Source organism: Hyposmocoma kahamanoa, unplaced genomic scaffold (assembly GCF_003589595.1).
Source record: "Hyposmocoma kahamanoa isolate Upper Pololo Valley unplaced genomic scaffold, ASM358959v1 296, whole genome shotgun sequence".
In the NCBI taxonomy this organism is placed as follows: Eukaryota; Metazoa; Arthropoda; class Insecta; order Lepidoptera; family Cosmopterigidae; genus Hyposmocoma; species Hyposmocoma kahamanoa.
In genome coordinates, this window is record NW_020653780.1 from 3,924,158 (window position 1) to 3,944,242 (window position 20,085).

General features: G+C 34.9%; 1 protein-coding gene across 8 annotated transcripts in view; it reads left to right on the plus strand.

The window, feature by feature from the left end:
* LOC113229249 (peripheral plasma membrane protein CASK) overlaps positions 1-20,085 on the plus strand; it is a 362,788-nt gene that overhangs the window by 330,038 nt on the left and 12,665 nt on the right. For 2 of the 8 annotated variants that reach the window (XM_026462773.1, XM_026462779.1), the window contains 7 exons: positions 12,643-12,831; positions 16,887-17,051; positions 17,397-17,465; positions 17,876-17,905; positions 18,269-18,367; positions 18,478-18,616; positions 19,413-19,415. In XM_026462773.1, the coding sequence (XP_026318558.1) occupies positions 12,643-12,831; positions 16,887-17,051; positions 17,397-17,465; positions 17,876-17,905; positions 18,269-18,367; positions 18,478-18,616; positions 19,413-19,415 (694 nt within the window). The remainder of the gene's footprint in view (positions 1-12,642; positions 12,832-16,886; positions 17,052-17,396; positions 17,466-17,875; positions 17,906-18,268; positions 18,368-18,477; positions 18,617-19,412; positions 19,416-20,085) is intronic. The other 6 variants (XM_026462774.1, XM_026462778.1, XM_026462777.1 and 3 more) reach the window with 4 other exon arrangements.

Here is a 20,085-nt window from a genome sequence, read left to right on the forward strand (position 1 = left end):
AGGTACTCCTTTCAATTAGCGAATAAGTAAGAAAAAGAAATCACTGTTCCATAGTAAATGATACTACTCATTCAAACGAAATGTTTGAAACAGCTCGGTTTTTTCGCGGTTCCAAAGAAGTCTTCATATTAAAGGTTGTTTGGTTCCATGCTTTAAATACCTTCCTTTTAAGAACCTTCTTCAGATCAAAAACATTCATCAATATAGCCCAAACTTGTACATTAAAATTCAAAACCTCATCGCTTCAAAAACCTACGAACACGGACGCAAAACCGCATACTGATCCCAAAAGAGACAAAGAACTTCAAACAGTGTCTAATATATTGCCTCAGTTTTAGTTGAGAACGTGACAATCTTGGCGTGTGCAAAGCATATAAATAAAATAATCATTCGTAATTCAGTTTGCGTGTTCATTTGGCAATCGTGAGTCCCGAAACACGCATTGATGTAATATATCGCACCTACGGTGAAAAAAAAATTGAAAATGAAAATTTAATGAAATTTATGCTCAAAAACCTATACATATCATACTTTCCTTCATTTTTCATAGAATACAAAATGCTTATTGAAATAGTATAACTTTTAAGAGCCCTTCAAATAGCTACTTTTCAAGAATAATGGCTCAAATCAAAATAGTGCATTTCCTGACTTATTGCACAGCTTTATAAAGAAGGTGCTAAATTTTATTATCAATGAGACACCGAACTTTCATTAGTTACACAATTTTTAATTAGCACCAGATACGCCACAGTTAATTTTTGAATTCATTTTCCTGAAGAGTTTGGGGCTTGTGGGATAGGGCGCTGTTCTAGAAAACCATTGAAATGTCCTCAGTAGCCCTAAAAACAATTAGTGAAACTTTTACCTCGTTTTGTGTAAATTTTTGAAAATGTAAATTAAGTCACTGTTTCGCCGGAGGTGGGGTATGTAGTAAATTACCTGCTACCAAATCCGGTCCCAACTAACACCAATAACACGTTGTTGTTCTCAGCAAAACAGTGTGGAGCTTACATAGGTGAGTCAATATCAATGCATTGCAAATCGATTCGTTACTTTCTGAAACTCGTATCTTAAAAAGAGTCATTATTCATGAGGAGATGGCAAAACTTACTGTTTATTTTAAATTTCTTATCAAGGGTCTTAATTTGGATGCATTACTTTAAGAATAGATAAAAGCCAGTGTGTGAATATGTAGGAAATGTGATGTGAAATCAGCCAGCAAAATTTGTATATATACAATCTATTTTTTGCATTTGAGAAACTTTGTGCTTTAAGGTACGAGTTTGAGATAGTAAAGCGACGAAATGTGAAAGAAGGTTTGAATAAGAAAGACAAAAAATATTGCATTTCGTAATCGTTTCCCTAAATGGTCTTGTTTACGCGCTTGTCTTAATCATTCATATTAAATTGCAAATATTCTGAGGCCGTCTGCCAAAGAATATCTTCCAATATCCGAGAACAGTAAAAGTACAGAAATCTGAAATTGATCTACACGATTCGCTCAGCCAAGTTGTTGGATTTATATTTTCCATTAATCTTCTACATTTGACTGGTTTTCTTTTGGACTTCTACGCATACGTGTTTTTAGCCATAATTTGTGAATGTCGATGGCATTGTACTTGAATTATAGCGTTTAGCTTTTGTTCTAAGTTTTTGTTGCATATTTACAATTCCATTTAGGGCTAATGTACTAGTAATAATGTTTGTAAGTTTTATTATAATATTTTGAACTTTATTATGGGAACAAGAACGCTATGTTGACTTATGCATCTCCTACAAAACATATAATCATGATCGATCTATGAGTATGATGTGTCTAAAATGGTCACGTTAGTGATAAAAAAGGTTTGATTATTTCGACAAAAATATATCATTACTACTTTATGGGTCGAAACACAAAATTGCGAGGCGACGTCGCATCGCAGAAATCTACGAGCCCGCATTATGGATCGCAAGAATTTGCGAATTGCTCAGCATCGCGCATTCCTGCGGTGTCAATCTCCTTTGTATTTTTTTCATATACTTTCTTATCAATAACAGCAATGCAATTCGCGTCACAGTTTTCTACGTTGCCAATTCGCATAGCGCCGATTGGCAATTCGACTTTAAAAAGCATTAGTTATTTCACTTACCTGACTCCTCATTTTCGTTGGTTATGATTTTATTATAGCACAGTCTGATGCGCCGTCGGCGCGTCAACTAAGCTTAACTGTTACTACGTCCGCTCAAAAAGTTTCAGCGTGCCCTGATACTGTCATAATATTGAAAATTAAATTACACTGAAGTTTACCTTTGTGATTTTCGTGTGTTTATAAAATCTCGGTTATGTGAATATTATTTTATAGAACAATATTGTCTTTTGCGGTAATAAATGCACACAAAAGCAGCACACCACATGTGTTGTGTCAGAAATGCTCCAATGGTTCGTGTAAATGTGTCAGTTGATTCACAGGAGTAAAGATGCCGTTAATCCTAACTGTAAGTAATAAAAACCGTGATCGGGTCATTGAAAGTGTATTGGATAATTGTTTGACGCGAGAATGAATCCCCATGATAGCAGAAGAGAATAAGTGTGTACACTAACCACATCGAACTCGCCACATTAATTTTACTGGTGAATTGATTATTTATTGGAGATATTTTTCATTAATGTATTTGTTCCCTGCAGACTACACAAGCTCTAAGTTAGGTAGGTATATCAAATCGATTAAAACAGAAGCTATAAATCACTGAACCACTCAGGCGTTCTTTCAAGATTACTAATTTTGTCATCAGAATTTTGTCCCTGAATGTAAAAGGGCTCTAATCAATTTCCCCGGTTATGTAAACGACTTGAATTTTAAACGCTTCCTCTTTTAATCATTTATCAATTTTGTTCACGGCGGACTCATATTTTTCAATCCTGTTTCCTCTAAACAGTAATCGAGTTCATTTTGATTATGATAACTTGATGAGTCGTCCAAGTCACTGTTAACAAGTTCATTTGAAATCTGGGTTAGTGTCATCCGTACTTCTGAAATGTATAACTGCTCCTTGTTGTGCCTGCTCTACTGGGAGATAGGTAGATGCGCGTATATTGTGTACAACTTTCTAACAAATTTTCAGAACGGAACAAAAGCTCTCACAACTAGGAACATATGCTTCACCAGTAGTTCCTGATGTTTCATTTTCGCATGTTGTTCCCGGTTTCTCATTTAAACGGACTCATCGGTGTAGTGCAAACTTGACATTTCGCTCCAGTTCCTGCAACCGAACGGGAATATTGCATTCCTGAGGAGGGCTACACGATTGTTGCACGGATTATGTGCCCGTCCGCTATCGTAATATTATGTAACAGGATTACCAACAATCGTGGTAACACTGTCATCTATTGGGTATAACTTACGATTGTCTACAAATTTTCTACTTTTGTTAAGAAAAGTAAAAAATATAACAAAAATAAACATCGTATTTCATGCTTCACTTATCTGGAAAATGAAGTTGGACATGACATACATATAAATAAATATTCCTTCTTCTATATTTATATCATCAAAATTACAATGCTGAGGCACTTAAATATATAGCATATGTTATCATTTTACGTACACGTTCAATATATGAAACCAACCCACTTTTATACTATTTCAAAACCCGAATAAAAGCTTCCCTATTGTAAATGTTTGACTTTTATGTACTAAACATGTCCTTGAAAGGATATCATTTAATAAAGTATCGCACAGGCTGAGGCATACTCAACAAGTTTCGTATATGTATCGAGTTTTTAGGTTTTCGCGATTGTTACATATAGGAAATGTCAACCGTGACCATGGGACCTGTAAAGGGCCCGAAACGTCGGTTTGTTTGAAAAAACAAATATACGCGATTTAAATCCGGAAAAATAGCTTCATTTCCTAAGTTTCGTATAAGCACTTCCTAAGTAAAAATAGTTACAACTGTTTTCCCACTGTTGTTGCTTGAATCATACGTTGGTAAAACAACGTACTAATTACAACGAGGATTAACAATATAGCACATAAAGTGATGGTCAAATAAAAATCGATGACAAAAATATCTCCAACGGCTGTACTTGTAATCTCACGTTACTTCTACAAGAGTATTTTTCAGAAGTTGTAAGGGCCATTAATGAAGAGAAATAGCACTTTTAGGTGCTATCGTTTTCGTTGCTTCATCGTCGTTGCGTGAAATGGTTAGGAAACTAGAGCTGTTTTTAACACATGATATTTTAAATAGACTTTTCGTAGTTCTTTAGTTTCTTAGGTCCTTTCAGTGTTTAGAACGTACGAGAATTTATAGTGACAAAAGTAAAAGCTGTAGTGTAGGTATATTCCCCTTTTCCTTTTGAAATGTTTACTCATGTCATGATAGAACAAATATAGTCATATTCTTATTTCTGTATCATATTCTTGAAAAGATTTTTTTGTATTCTACATTAACATTTTGTGAAAAATGTTAGTAAATAAATGTCAGTACAGAGTACTAAAAAACGAACCTCAAAGGTTCGTGGAATTACATCTATTTGCCAAGTTTTATTGATATCGGTTACCAGAAAGTGCGCGAAACCGGACTCGTCCCCTAGTTAGCCACCCTTACACTTGAAATATTTTCATCAAACTTAAATGGGATCGATACTGAGGTAACCTCTTTCCAACAAAAAAAAATCATCAAAATCTATTCTCAAATGCTTTAGTTAGACATATCGCGTAACATACATACAAAAAAAACATACAGTTGAATTGAAAACCTCCTTTTTTGAAGTCAGTTAAAAATGAGAGAGTTTAATGTGTCACATTATCCAATGAATTTGTCACTGTTCCAATGTCACAATTCTCAATATCTCCATCGTTTCTATTCATACTATTATTTTATTTACTATTATTACGAATATAAATATTTAGTACTAGTATAGTGAAATCATAAAATATTATAATATTAACGATTTTATTATGATGCTACAAACGTAGTAAGCACCATTTTATATTTTACCTCCGTGATCTAAATAGAAAATTTTTCCAGGTCTTCGCGTAGTGCCATAGGTATTGGTTGCAATATAACATTTATAAAATGGAAAGGAAAATAAATTTAAATAAGTATGGAATCTGCAACTTCTCGTAATTGCTAACGTGCAAGAAAATTCTTACAAGATAACTGAAATAAAAAAGTATGCTCTAAAAATTCAGATATGTTCCGTGAACTCCACCGAGCGTCACATGGTTCAATAGTTTCGTATTTTCGTGTCTCTGAATGGTTCCGTCCATTCGAAAAATAACTTCGCGTGCATAAAATTCGACCGTATTCGCCCAAATGTCGGCTGCTACGCATGCAACGACGACCAGATTGCACGCTCCAAAGATTTCAAATATGTTGATTCCTTTTTCTATACCTTTAAAAATTTGTTCCATACTGTTTTCTATAGAACAGATTTATGTAACGTATAGTAACCAGAGTACATGCTGCCAGGTGTACATTACGTACAATCGACTACCAGTTTAATGTGCCTCTTTATTTGTTTTCAGGTACCTACGACTTGCAATGTTTCATGTTATCCTTGCATTGAAAAAGTCTTTACTTAAGTACATTAATCTGAAATGTTTTACATACTATGAATATGTACTGTACGACATACTCGAACGTGTTACATACTCCAATGCGTAACTCTTAACTAGGGATGTTCTTACCGAGATTTACACATTCCAGTTTATGTTTTTCTAAACCGATCTATGTTTGAAAAATTCAATAAATAGATCGATTGAAAAGCTAAAAAGATTTAAAGTTTCACGAGCACTTTCGTGCACAAGTGTACCGATCGCATGTCGCGTTTTAACCGTAATCTTGTAGGATATATAATCTCAGTTCGAAAACTAACACGTCACTATTTCTACTTGATTTTCCGTCCACGTTTTTCATTCGATCACATATAGCATTTTCTGCTAAATATCCAGACCCGGTTCCGTTGTAAATGGAATAACTGTTAGAGGAATATCGTACATTACTTTTGTTTTAAATCGAAACAAACTTTAATCAAATGTTTCAACTTTAATCTCACGTGTATATCCTTTATGGAAAGATCGCACACTCTCCCTATTCAACTATCCTTTCAGTGTAAAGCATAATACCACGGCTTGTGCATGGATGCTAAATCTTCTAAGCCGCACTAGGCTCGATGCTACCAAAAACACATTAGCGCTAGCTAAGGCTTAGCGATGTTTTGTGCAAACAAACTCATGCAAGTCTACCCAACACATCGCTTTTAGGGTGTGGTCTCGAATTACGTCGAAAGCGTACAAGCCTGGTGTATAAAGCTTATATTTGCTAGTGATAAAGATATATGATGTACCTTTTGCACATCACATTAAAAGGAGATCGCTGTTAGCGGTCCTTCCTATGTTAACCACGATAAAGATCATAGGTATAATATGAATACTTAAATTTTTGTGCTATGATTATTTTTGTAAAGACAAATAAATATAGTTGTTTTGGTATTTGTAAACAAAACATTTGCTGACGTGATTGTATTGGTAATATATACCATATTGCCATAATATAAGTCAACTGTAAACAAATGTAGCTGCGCGGCTTGTATGTATGAACGCCGCGCGCGCTATGCATGGACGCACACATTCGCATAATCTCGCGGTGCACTCGAGTTGATCATCGGGGGTCGCACGCGCCATTTATTATACATGAAATTGAGGCGTTCGTTCTTTGTTTAAAATATTTTTCTGTGATAAATTTATTTATTTTATTTATAATACATATACACAAACTCGCATTTCATTTCTAATTCATGATCATACTCCTATACTAATACAAAAGTTGCCTTTCCAAGTGCACGTGCACCAACTACCTTCAGCATTTCGTCCCTATTTCCACTGTTGCCAGCGGTATATCTCTAGCCGTAGCCTTAGCATGTTACAAGCGAACACATTTCCATACGAATGGAGCGTTGTCCTTAGAGAAATTATCTCCTGCAGCGGGAATTGCATGATACGGCAATGTATTTTGATAGAATTAAACTATCTTGTCCGCACTCGTGGTATTATAGATTGCCTACCGTCATTATTGTCGAATTTCAAAAGTTTTAATTACCGTTATGTGTGTATATTAGAATGGGACATGTATGTGGTCAGAATTAGAACTATTTACCAATAAATATCATTTGGTTTGGTGACATGGTTGCTGTCTGGCTGCAAAGTTAATTTTGAAATATAATTAGTTGGGATTTGTTTATACAATATGTGGACGCATGTGTAATGTCTGATCGACTACGTGAGATATTTACCACAGACACACAGATATTTACGACTGACAGATATTTTTACCAAAAAATATCTGTCAACATTGCGTATTTTAACTTTTTCTTTCTAATTTACATGTTGTAAGCCATTGTCAGCTACGTTGGCCCAATGCGAATTGGAGTTGGAAACTTATCACAATCTCACTCGATGTAAATTGAAGTAGTGGACATGGTACACGTTCGCCTAGAAGCTGCTTGTTCGTTTTCGAGTCCCAACTTACGTGGATATTAATGGGTTGGCGGTCGCATATTGGAGCTCATTTCGGAAACATAGAGTTCATATCCATATCGTCTACATCAAACACGTATTGTGGATTTGTGGCTGACCGCAATGCCGGATATTAGCTGTCAGTTACGATAGTGGTTCAATCCGAAGATTAGAAAATGTACTGTTATGACTTCGTTATATTGTAAGCTTGCGTACTTCAATATAGAATATTGTGATTTTTTACGAAATATACGACTCTGCAAAACATGTCTATGCACCAATAGCGAACTATCTACCCCGCATAGTGAAGTAAATATTTGTCAACTGCGATCAATTTCGTTTGACATGAGGTACCATTACACGGAATCAAGAGAATGAATCTTTTTTCTACGCCTAACTTACCTTACGTGTCGCACGAATACGGCGTTGAAAATTATATGGAAAAGAAGACTAATGTTGCGTACAAGTATTTTAGCCTTTGTGCCCTGTTAATAATTTGTATTTGAATAGCATAAAAAATACTTTATTTACATTACAAATATTGGAACTACTTTGCCCGTTTTGCAATTCAACTGAGTTCCAATTCCTCTTGCGTCACTTCGTTTGAATGAAACCAAATGTTTCTTTCAAATTAAATTAATTATACCTTTTTTTTTATTCAGAGTATCCATCCACAAAATTAAAGAGATGAAAGGATTAAGTATTATGAAAATCATGTTTTGTCGATTAATAAACAACAGCTTTGGTTGTAGAAGCTGACTAAAGTTGACACGTATTGGAAATGTTGCTGGTAGTGTGTTTAGTTAAATACGTACCAATACACTATGTTAGTTTGCAGGTAGTCAATATGTACGATACGATACAAATCGAGTACAAATCGTTGCGATGAATGACTTTTCGATTGTGTAATTGAATCACAACCTATGGTTGTTCTATTTTCCCAAAACGATGTAATTACTTAAAAGAATGTCAAGAATTTATACTAACGCATTTGTTACAGCGTTAGAAATTCAAATAAATTAAATCCAAAACAAACAGAATTTGTAGTCAAAGGCATTTCTGACTTTGGTGAATTCCGTAATTGATTTGAAGCAGATAAAAGCCTTAATTGTTTATTCATAGAATTTATTTAACAATGTTTGGAAAAGAAAGCATAGAAACAATATTTTTGTGCTTAGCAAACAAATTTTAAAACCTACTCCAACTTAACTAATTAACTTGGTAAAATCCGAGATTTCTGTTTATAAAAGTTACGAAGAAGCCAATTAGGGTCGATTTTCCGTTTCACTGTTGATCTGTATACAAACAAATATCGAACGTTGGCGTTTAGCTTTCGTATTGAAAGTATGCTCTAGTGAATTTTGCCGCAATATTCAGTAATGCGCCAATCCGTTAGGGGATTTATGAACAGGGTCCGTAGATTCCCTCTTTGTTTCTATTTGAAGTTTTTAATTTAAACTACAATACCGAGGATTATTGATAAAAATTACCAAAAAGTTCTTTAGGCAATTGCACCAATTCACGGAACGTTTTGATGCTCTAAGTTTGTCACTTCATATGCTTTGTAAGCGCTCTTTTCATAGAAGGATGAACTTAATGATGTGCGATTTTGAATGTTACTAATACTAATCATTCGAATGGGCATTGATTGATGATTACCGGTACCGAACGCGCCTGCCATTTAGTCGAGTGCACGAGTCGAATGATTATTACGTTGGAACTACTCGGAACTCAAACCTATCAAATCATTTACCATCATATCAATATATCTCTGTCCACGTATTTACCATATCGATGCCTTAATTTCGCAAGCACGTATCTTATAAAGAGTCATTATTCAGGAGATGGCAAAACTTTCTTTATATTTTAAATTTCTTATCGAGGGTGTTAATTTGGATGCATTACTTTAAGAATAGGTAAAAGCCAGTAATATGAAGAAATCGTAATGTGAAATCAGCGTGCAAAATTTGTATATACAATCCATTTTTTGCATTTCAGTAACTTTGTGCTTTAACATACGAGTTTGAGAAAGTAAGGCGACGATATGTCAGATAGGCTAGGCATAAATGCTCTATGAATATATGGATTAGTAAAACTATAATTAAATAAATAAATAACGCACACACTCAACATAGCTTCACACTATGTTGCGGGTGCCATGAACACACACATAGACAACCATAAATTACACGCAAACTCAGTAGATAAATAAATATAGGCCATACAAGTATTTCTCCTGGCCCGGGAATCGAGTCTGGGACCTCTGCGTGACTGTCCGGCTTGGTAACCGTTCGGCCACTGAGGCAGTTAATAAATAATAACTTAAATTAGTAATGAATGATCTTTCAGATCATTCGAATACTAAAATTAGTAGGTTACTAATTTGTTATTCGAATAACAGGATTAGTAATTAATAACTAGTCGAATATCAAAACCATCCGCTTTTCGCGCAGCGCTAATGTATCTTCCTTCTATAAAGTGAGCGCGTGTAAATTCTGACGCAGTTATACCTAGGCAACGTGTATTTCTAAAAATCAATAAATTCATGTCGAGAGATGTCGACAATCGCAAAATTCGTGTCAATGCTTGCTTGAATGTCGTGCTCTCAATTGAAAAATCAAACGGGTCATCTGAGAGTTGGCAACCTACTTGCTTAGAATATGAAACTATCGAACCGACACACGACGGTATTTTTATTGAAAAAGCGTTCCTCTATAAACATTTTGTTTGTCACAGAATAGGTACAACAAACTTGTAGATGTGCCTGCCTACTCGCTTCATCCCCAGCAGTGAAAAAGACCTTCAACCTTACTTAACCGTTCGAGCACACTCAAATAGATTATGTTCTTTCCAAATTGTCACCGTTTGTAGCATCCCTACGCAATATTGTGCGCTGTCTACCAAAACAAGTAAGATCTGCAATTTATAATTCTTTGGGAAAACCACGTCTGTTATACTTGATTGAAATATGGGTTAGTACATCGCAACGTCCCAGAGCGTGTGCGCGTGGTTTATCGTGGAATGTGCGTGTGTATAAATCCGACCAATAGACAAAGAGTACAGTTCTCATAATAATTTGAAATAGTCCACATTTAATAAATATATTTTTTTATGATACGAAGTAACAAGACAAACAAATGCGCCTGGTGGTAAGCGACACGCCTTTTCAAAGCAGTTGAAGTGCCATCCAAAGCTTTAAATCGCAAAGATCTCAGGGCAGTACTGCCACCCTAAGACATAAGTTGACAAGTCTCATGTGCCTGTAATTTCACCGGCACTCTTACCCTTCAAAACCGCAAAGCAATGATGCTCACATTACTGCGTTGACAAGCGCCCGATGGCGACTGACGGGGTAGAGGGGGGCACGGTGAGTCGTTAACCGCAGGGTAATTTTCAAGTTTTAAGATAAATGTGAATTTAGTAACTAACTGTCTTCATAGGAAATGAATCTATTTTTCCGGAATTAAATCGCGTATATTTGTTTTTTTAAAACAAACCAACCATGACCATGGGACCCGTAAAGGGCCCATAACGTTGGTTTGTTTGAAAAAAAAACAAAAACAAATGTACGCGATTTAAATCCGGAAAAATAGTTTCATTTCCCTATGTGTAACAATCGCGAAAACCTAAGAACTCAATAATATGGCTTCAGATGAAAACCAAAATATAGCAGGTTCTCTGTAGTATTTAAAAAGAAATATCTCTATATGAAAATTATATAGTAAATAATATAGTGGAAAATTACATATTTTAGGAAATGAAATTATTTTTCCGGATTTAAATCGCGTATATTTGTTTTTTCGAACAAACCGACGTTTCAGGCCCTTTACAGGTCCCATGATCACGGTTGACTGAGGTGGTACAGTCTTCAACCAGTTATGTCTAATATTGACGCAAACCACCCTATTTTTTCACTGTAGTTACAATAGTTATTAATTAAATACCTTATTTTTAATTTTACAAAGAAAACATTCCAATTTACGCTATATTAAGTTTTACAAATTATTTTATGGAATGAATTTTTATTAAGTTCAATCCCATAGTTATCATCCCATCCGTCCCATAGTTAACCAGATTGACACACCAACCTACAAACTGGCTCAACACATGTCAAAGGTACTGTCACCATTGAGAGGGAACACTTCTACACATGTGAAGGATTCATACCAGTTCATCAGTGGAATCAAAGATCTACGGTTAACTGATGATGACACCATGGCCAGTTTTGATGTTCAGTCGCTGTTTACCAACCTACCAGTAAAAGACTGCATTGAAATTGTACGTAGAAAGCTGAGGGAACATAATATGTCCATTGAATATGCAGAATTATTAGAACACTGCCTAACATCAGGCTATCTATTGTGGAATAATGAATTCTACCTACAAATTGACGGTATAGCAATGGGCTCCCCGGTATCTCCCGTTGTTGCCGATATTTTCGGCAATCCTATCGTGTAACGAATTAGCACATTATTTAGTCAATATCCTCAGGTGTATCGGATATTTTTTATAAGATCGTTATTTAATAATAAATACCTAATCCATTTGATCTAGCAAAATAGTTTTTCCCCGCGTCTCCCTCGGTGACTCGCCTTAAGTGCCACAACCAAATGACCGTTTTACATTTGGTTCTTAGGTTTTAGTGAGTTCAATATGTCTTATACATATGTAATGTAAATGTATGCGCAAGAAATTATAACTTAATTCTTCCTAGTCCAGATGTTACTTGAACAAAAGTTTGGAATATACCAATACGTAACTACGTAAGTAATGAACAGTATGCGGACTTTTTCGCTTTGGTTGTACCCCGTAGGCTAATACAAAAAAACTGCTGGAACATCTCAATTATATAAAATGACGTCATGTCCTTTGATTCCTATACTTTTCTCAGGAACATGTTTACCAAATGAATGTTGCATGTGATTTACTTTTTTAATAGTACCTGGCTACCTTAACGACGCAATGGGTGTAAAAAGTGGTAACCACAATTTTAAATTTACTTGGTTACTTGCTCATTTATACTAATACTAGTTACAATTTTTGTTCTTACTTATATCGGGAGAAAAATAAACAGTTATATCGTCAGAAACCTGTGATCAGTGATAATCGATCGATTGACTTCATTATGTTGTTGCAGGCCCTACTACAGGCTCACGATGTGGTCGCCCGCGAAGTATACGGCGAGGAGTCCCTTCGAGCTTCGCCGCCGCCGGTCAATGGGCGCACACCGGCCCCGCCCGAAGACGAGGAGGACACCGAGCCCGAATTCGAGAACGTGACCAGGGTTCGCCTCGTGCAGTTCCAGAAGAACACCGACGAACCTATGGTAAGTCGTCTTATAACGTTGTAGTTCGCGCTTTTGTTATAATAATAATAATTAGAATTATTTATTTTACACTCTTGTATTACACACTTTATTATTATTATGTACGAGTTTGAGTTTAAGAAAAATATGTGTGGTTCTTGACATAATTAATTCGCTATTAAAAGAGACAAATAGTTGTTTTTGCAACCTCTATGTTGGCATTGGTACTGCTGCAGGGATCCTATACAATATTTTAAATTTTAAAATTTTCATAATAATCTCATTTTTTTAGCTTATTACCTGGGTTACTTTATTATGGACCGAGATGTTCCCAAGGTTTAGTCGTAATCCCTTTTGTATTACATAGAGCGCACTATAAGTTTCCGGAAAATTCAATTCTTACCATTTATAGTATTTTTTTCTTATTCATTCCGGAAACTTATAGTGCGCCATACGTATTACATTTTATTTTATTTTCTCGTTACATGGTCCTGAAAATCTTTATTTTTTATGGGCTATCACGCACATCGTCATCATCATCAACCCATTTCTACGCCCCACTGCTGGACACGGGCCTTTTCTCAGGCGAGGGTTTAGGCCATAGTCCGCCACGCTGATCCGTATCGCTATCGTAATTTGTTTTAAACCAATAACAAATTCGCGTTCTGAATTTTATATTAAAATTATATAAGTGGTTGTTGTCACCACATTTTACCAATAATTAAAAAACGATTCGTTTCATCATTTACCATAAATTGTTAAATTATTAAATTATTAATCTAAATAGCATTCGATAAACGAATTTGGAGTAAAGCATAGGCCGAAATTAACGCCTTAATAAATGTTTGATGAACCTTTGAAATCAACGACCCATATTAGAATTCTCGTGGGTCCTAAACCACAAATACACAAATGTATGTGTAAATAAATAAAATTAGTAGCTTTCATCACAAATGTTTAATATTAAAATTAGGATTTGTTTTTACGGCAACTTCGTATTAAATTAATAATATATTCCTTGCTTTAATATTCAACTATAGTCTGTCTTTTTTGAAGACGGAGTAAAATGACATTTGTAGGATTGCCAGTTTTCATAAAATTTTAAATATGTTATGTAGTTTTTGTCGATAGTTTTGTCGATAGATTGTGAAAGAAGATAAAATTTTGCTAAAAGTGACTGAATTGTGAATGTTACGACGTTCTAATGATTACTAATTGCGTTATTGCCTTCTTTATTATTATTTTGACAGTTGGCCTACTAGTGTCGAGATAAATTTTTATTCATATACATTTTAACAAGAACAGCCGGATTTGACTATATATTGAATTAAAGTGAAAAACTTTGAAATATTTCTTCTCTTGGTATTTTTCATAAACATAGTTCTAAATACAGTGTATGTATATATGAACTTACAAAAATTGACAATTCAAATCAACTTATGCTCAATAATTGGATGAATAACGGATCGAGGATGATTCAAATGAAACAAGTTCGACTATTTATTCCATAAGCGTAAATATTCAGTCTATAGTCGATAGAATATTTATCGACTGCAATCACTAGCTGCTCGCAAACGGGCAACACTTTTGCGCAATGAACTTTCACTTTACTCCGCCTTCCAAAAAGACAGACTATAGGTGACACTGAATTTCACCTTAGACTATGGAAACTAAAGAACATGTTATGTTGACATATATAAATCAAACGTTATATATATATATGATGCATTTCGATGTTGAAAACATAAACATGTTATTGCCTTTGTTTAACTCTTGCGTGCCGTCTTAAGCCAAAAGAGATAGCACTACATTGGTCGGTGTCAAACACGGGAATCGAAAATACGTAACGTCAAATGCCAACCGTGTCCATTTCGCAGTACATGAGGTACATGATACGATTCTCAAAGGGGAGTACATCAAATGTCAAAACAAATGTTTTTCGAAGTGTTTTATTGAATTATTCGCATGTATTGTAATAAAATGGACAAAAATGTTGACAGTGAGAACAATTAAATATTAATAAAAATTCGTCGCCGCAGCATTACGGGATGTGGCATTTGAAAAAGCGAAGATCGACCGAATGTAACATTGTTCAGACACGTGCTAATTTTCTGTCTATAAATCACACAAAAGCCTATCGGTATTCTGTTATTAAAATAATTCACTACGTGGTTTTTATTGTTTTTATTTACTATTTCAAGTTTACCTACAAATCAAAAGGAAAAAAGAATGGTTGGAAATCATACCGCCGTATAATAGTGCTGAATATAAACATTGAATCAAAGACCATCTTCATTTATTCGCTTCATTTTGAAGAGTCAAATTTTAACATAACTTTGAATGTAACTACATTACATGATAATGCTATACCATCATTAGGTTTATTGGTAAATAATTTTATATTTAATTTAGATTAAACAAGACTCATTTACTAGGCATTCTCAGTTCCTGAAAACAAAATTATCTACTCGTTTTCAATTTTTTCCCACTGACAACTCTAACTACTAAAAATTCTTATTTTATAAAGCCAGCAATATAAAGACCATGTTGGTCTAACGTTGCCGGGTGAAGGCCAATACCAACATACACAGCCTATTATTCGCCTTGCCCTACCATCGTTCGGTGTCACTCGCCTAGCTGACTGAGTGAAGGCGAGCGCTAACGTGTATAGAGCTCGTTTGACGTAGCTTGTCACAACTCGCAGTCGATCGTGACTACTTGTCTCACTTCAAAAAAGTGTCGATTTTTCTGCACAAACCAAAGGGGCTCGGCCAATAGTAGTCAATTGGCATTGTATAATCAGACATTTGCATGCTATTTAATATATGCGAAACATGTTTATGCTAACACTGTCTCTTGTTACATCTCCTGTTATGCTATGTTTTAAGCAAATAAAATAAATGTTATTATTGATAATATTACTACTCTCATTTATTTCCAAAATTAAATGAAAGTATTAAAGATTCACTTAAATCAGTCACTGATATTAATTCTATACCAATCCATAAATACAAAAAAACTTACACTATTCGGAATCTGGTTAAAAATTTCTCTACAAAAATATGAATCTTGAGGTTGGAAAGTATAGGATTTATATTTCAAAGTTTTCTCTTTTTTATATACTCTCAAATTACAAATATTATTTTTTTCTGTGCAAATTCACTTTTCGTAATATTTAAGTACTTTTAAACGCAAAACAATAGATTCAAAATTTCATGTGATATTCCCATATAACCTAAAATATTCCCAAATGGAATATTGATCTACTTTAATTAAATGTTTGCATGTCGATAATGACTTATCGATAGATTATGGTACGACACTAAAGAAATCCGCCATTTGTCCGTTCAATTTTTGTTTAGGTATGCACGTTCATTCCGTAGTTAGGACAGCTTCTTTCTTTTATTTTTTTCCATCCTCTTAGGATTTCACACACGTTTTTATGATACACACTATAGGCTTTTCATTGTTAGACAGATTAGCTGACTCTGGTGAAATATTCATTCCACGCGAATGCTCCAATTTTTACTGATTTATATATTATGATGTATCACTTTATAGCAATGCTTCTGGAAACTCTTTTCATAAATTTCTGTTGGCGAAAGCGCCATCGACTACTCTGATAGTACACTTAGACAAAGGTTAGCTATACAAGCGGACTTTTTACAAACTGCAAATTTAAATGCTGTGTAAGTTGCGTAAACTATTTACAATTATCAACAAGCAATTTTTACGACGAATTATTGTGACGGGACTAGCAAGTCGTGCGCGTCTGGTGGAAAGCGACACGCCTATCTGTAACCGTTGCAGTGCCACTCAGACTTAAAATCGCAAAGATTAGGCGGGCACTGCCACTACGCCTGTCACCCTGAGACACAAGTTGACTAGCCTGTAATTTCACTAGCACCCTTACCGTTCCAAACCGAAACGCAGTAATGATCACATTACCGCTCGGCCGAACTCTTTCACAAGAAGCTCTAACATCTATTAGAAGATATTACTTCTTCAGCCAGGCCTCTTTCTACTTTACATGAACCTATTATTTGTTTTACTTATTACTTAAATTGTATCTTCAGGGCATAACCCTTAAGATAGCGGACGACGGGCGATGCATCGTGGCCCGCATCATGCACGGCGGAATGATCCATCGGCAGGCCACGCTGCACGTGGGCGACGAGATTCGCGAAATCAACGGCACGCCCGTTGCCAACCAATCTGTCGCGCAACTGCAAAGGATGCTGGTATGAAACTTACTTTTCATGTGTATCATAAAAATAAGTACGTACATCTACGTGGTGTAGCGCTAAGGAAAATCTTAGCTCTCCGACGCGACGCACTCGTTCCGGATTGAGTCATACGCACACTTCATGCATCATTGATGGCCGCTACTGGCGCTATATTCGCACGCTCGCTCTACGAAGCTTAAATGTCGTTCTGAAGGATTTAGAGCAAACAGTTTTGGAATATTTAGTACTTTTCGTAATTGAGAGGGGTCTTCATAGTTACTGCTAAACGACTAATTCGTGTATGTGTTTCAGTTGATTTCATTGGACTTTATATTATGTAGAAAATATCTCAATTTACAGCGCGAGGCCCGCGGCTCTGTGACTTTTAAAATAGTTCCTTCGTACCGGTCAGCGCCGCCGCCCTGCGAGGTAAATATTTTATTTTATTTATTGCATACATTTCAAAATAATACTTTTTCTTTTTAATAGGACCTTAAATTGTTGAATAGTGCAATGTTACGGTATCTTAGTTCCTGTAAAATTAGCTGCTAATCAACTATCTTAAAGAAATGTGCTAATACTAAAAGAATGAAACATAAATTAATATTAATTAACACATTAGTTTCTTTAAACGTAGAAATGTATGAACAAGGCTTGCTTTCTAATTAAAATAAATAACAAGACACTAAATAAAAACTGAATCATAAGTAAATATTTTAAAAGTCGACAAGCGCACATAAATTAGTCAAAAATGCTTGTCTTAAAAGCATCAAACTAAACTGATTGGTATTCGTAAATAAAAGCAGAAAAATTAAAACTTTGTTTTTTGTTCTAACTAGCTTTTCCGGATAAAGCCTTCGCCCGTTCTAGTAAGTAGCGAGAAGTCCGGTTGCTACTTTATGTTGGCCAATTTATGTTGGAGGTTTATGTTATATTAGATTTATGTTGTGTTGTATACTATCACCCGGGCATGGCTGCGCGTCCCTACAAACTCCTACGTTTCTGTGCGCTTGTTGTTCTTTATCATCGCTTTATACTATCACATCATTTCACACGTTGCCATTTTTATTTTTATTTATATTTTCGTTATGATAATTCCCTTCATTAACTTTACTCACATCGACTCCTTTACATACGTGTACATTTAAATCATTGTAAATGTTTCCTACAAATCGATTCTTTGTTACATGTCGAAGTGTAATTGTTGTTGTCAACGAGCAATGTGTTTGCAGATCTTCGTGAGGGCACAATTTGACTATGACCCTCTGGAAGACGAGCTGATACCGTGTGCTCAAGCTGGTATCGCTTTCAATACTGGAGATATTCTACAGGTGTGTTCATAATTCTTGGTGCCGATTTTTCACCCACTCCCCAATTTGACCTTCTTTTTAAACATATTTAACAAAATCGATTTACTTAATTTTTTATTATAATTTTACAGATCATTAGCAAAGATGACTCTCACTGGTGGCAAGCTCGTAAAGACGCCGCCGGCGGCTCGGCCGGACTGATTCCAAGTCCTGAACTACAAGAGTGGAGAGCCGCATGCGCAGCGGCAGAACGCTCTAATACGGATCAAGGTATACAGCGCGTTTAACTTATAAATTTGCTAAGGTAGTGAACTTGATGTTAGAAATTGGATAGATGCAGTTATGTTAAGAGTACAGTAAAACAATATTTTAACTTAATTTATTTATCTATGATCTTTATTTTTATCATGAAAAAATACACACAGATAGGATGATAGATATTTTATTATAAAAAAAATACCAGATTTATATACAGAGGGTCAGTTTGTATACTTTTGCCGCTTGATAAACATACGTAAGTAGTAGATTGTATGACTTGACTTGTACGACTTGTAGGAGATATTAAATTTAATACTGGTAGATTAACTATAATAGTTGTACTGTTTATGTACGTTTCGTCCTTTTCTCATCAAAATTTTACTTTTTAATTTTCAAAACGTGAATTTCACATACTGTACTCTTAACTTCAACGTATATTAAGGTTTGATGGTGTTATATTGTGGTTTTATTCTCTCGCGTGTTTTATTCTCGCCTTTTCTCTTTTATTTTATGAATTTCTTTCGATTTAATTTGTCAATGTTGTGTTAGGCAGGATCTGTTAGATGAGTGTTAGATTTCTAATTAGTTTATCTTTCAACCCACTATCATTAATTACGAAATAATTTTATTTTCCTCTTCATATTTATTTTCAACAGTTTTGTCGAATACGCTTGAATTATTAAAAGCGTCATTAAGATTCGTAATAGTTTTCAAAATTGTAAAGTATCTTATTGTAATTTATCATGCTCTGACTAAAATTAACGTTTCATGTTTTGCTTTCAAACATAAACATCATTGGATTCTGCAGTTGGTATGTAAATGCTTCATTTTTTAATATATTTATCATCTACACGAGTAATACAAGCTCCCTATATAATACACGTATACTAAAAGTACATACTGCTCATAAATATTTTTCTGAGATAGTGACCCTAACTCTGCATGGTTTGAGAACCAGACCCCTGTATGTTGAAAATTGACATCTACATCAACAATTGCCTTTGAGCCTGCAAAAACAGAACTTACATCACCAACCTAGAGGACTTCTGACATGAACTTCCATTTCAGAAAGCATAGTTAGAGATTAAGAAACTCCTTTGTGTCGATGACGTAAAGCTCACTATTGCTGGTTCACGGTCTATGTAGACAAGACAAAATCTATCAAATTTGAGTGCCTCAATCTTGCTAGAATAGTTAAGACCTTCTGATATTCCTGGGAGTTTGTATAACCCTTAATAATATGTCTTGTTTGGGAAATTATTTGACAATATTTGTTGACTATTATGGTTTTAGAACAACTTGCTGTTCATTGTAGATCGGTCGATTAGATACTTTATTTTCATTTGCCAATTGACATATTGTCTTTTTTCCAGACGAATGTGAAGGAAAATAGCAAAATAATTAGAATAACATGTATCAAAACTTGAGTATTTTTCATAGCTTTACCACCAGCAGAAAGGCCTTCTTATGACGTTCGGAAG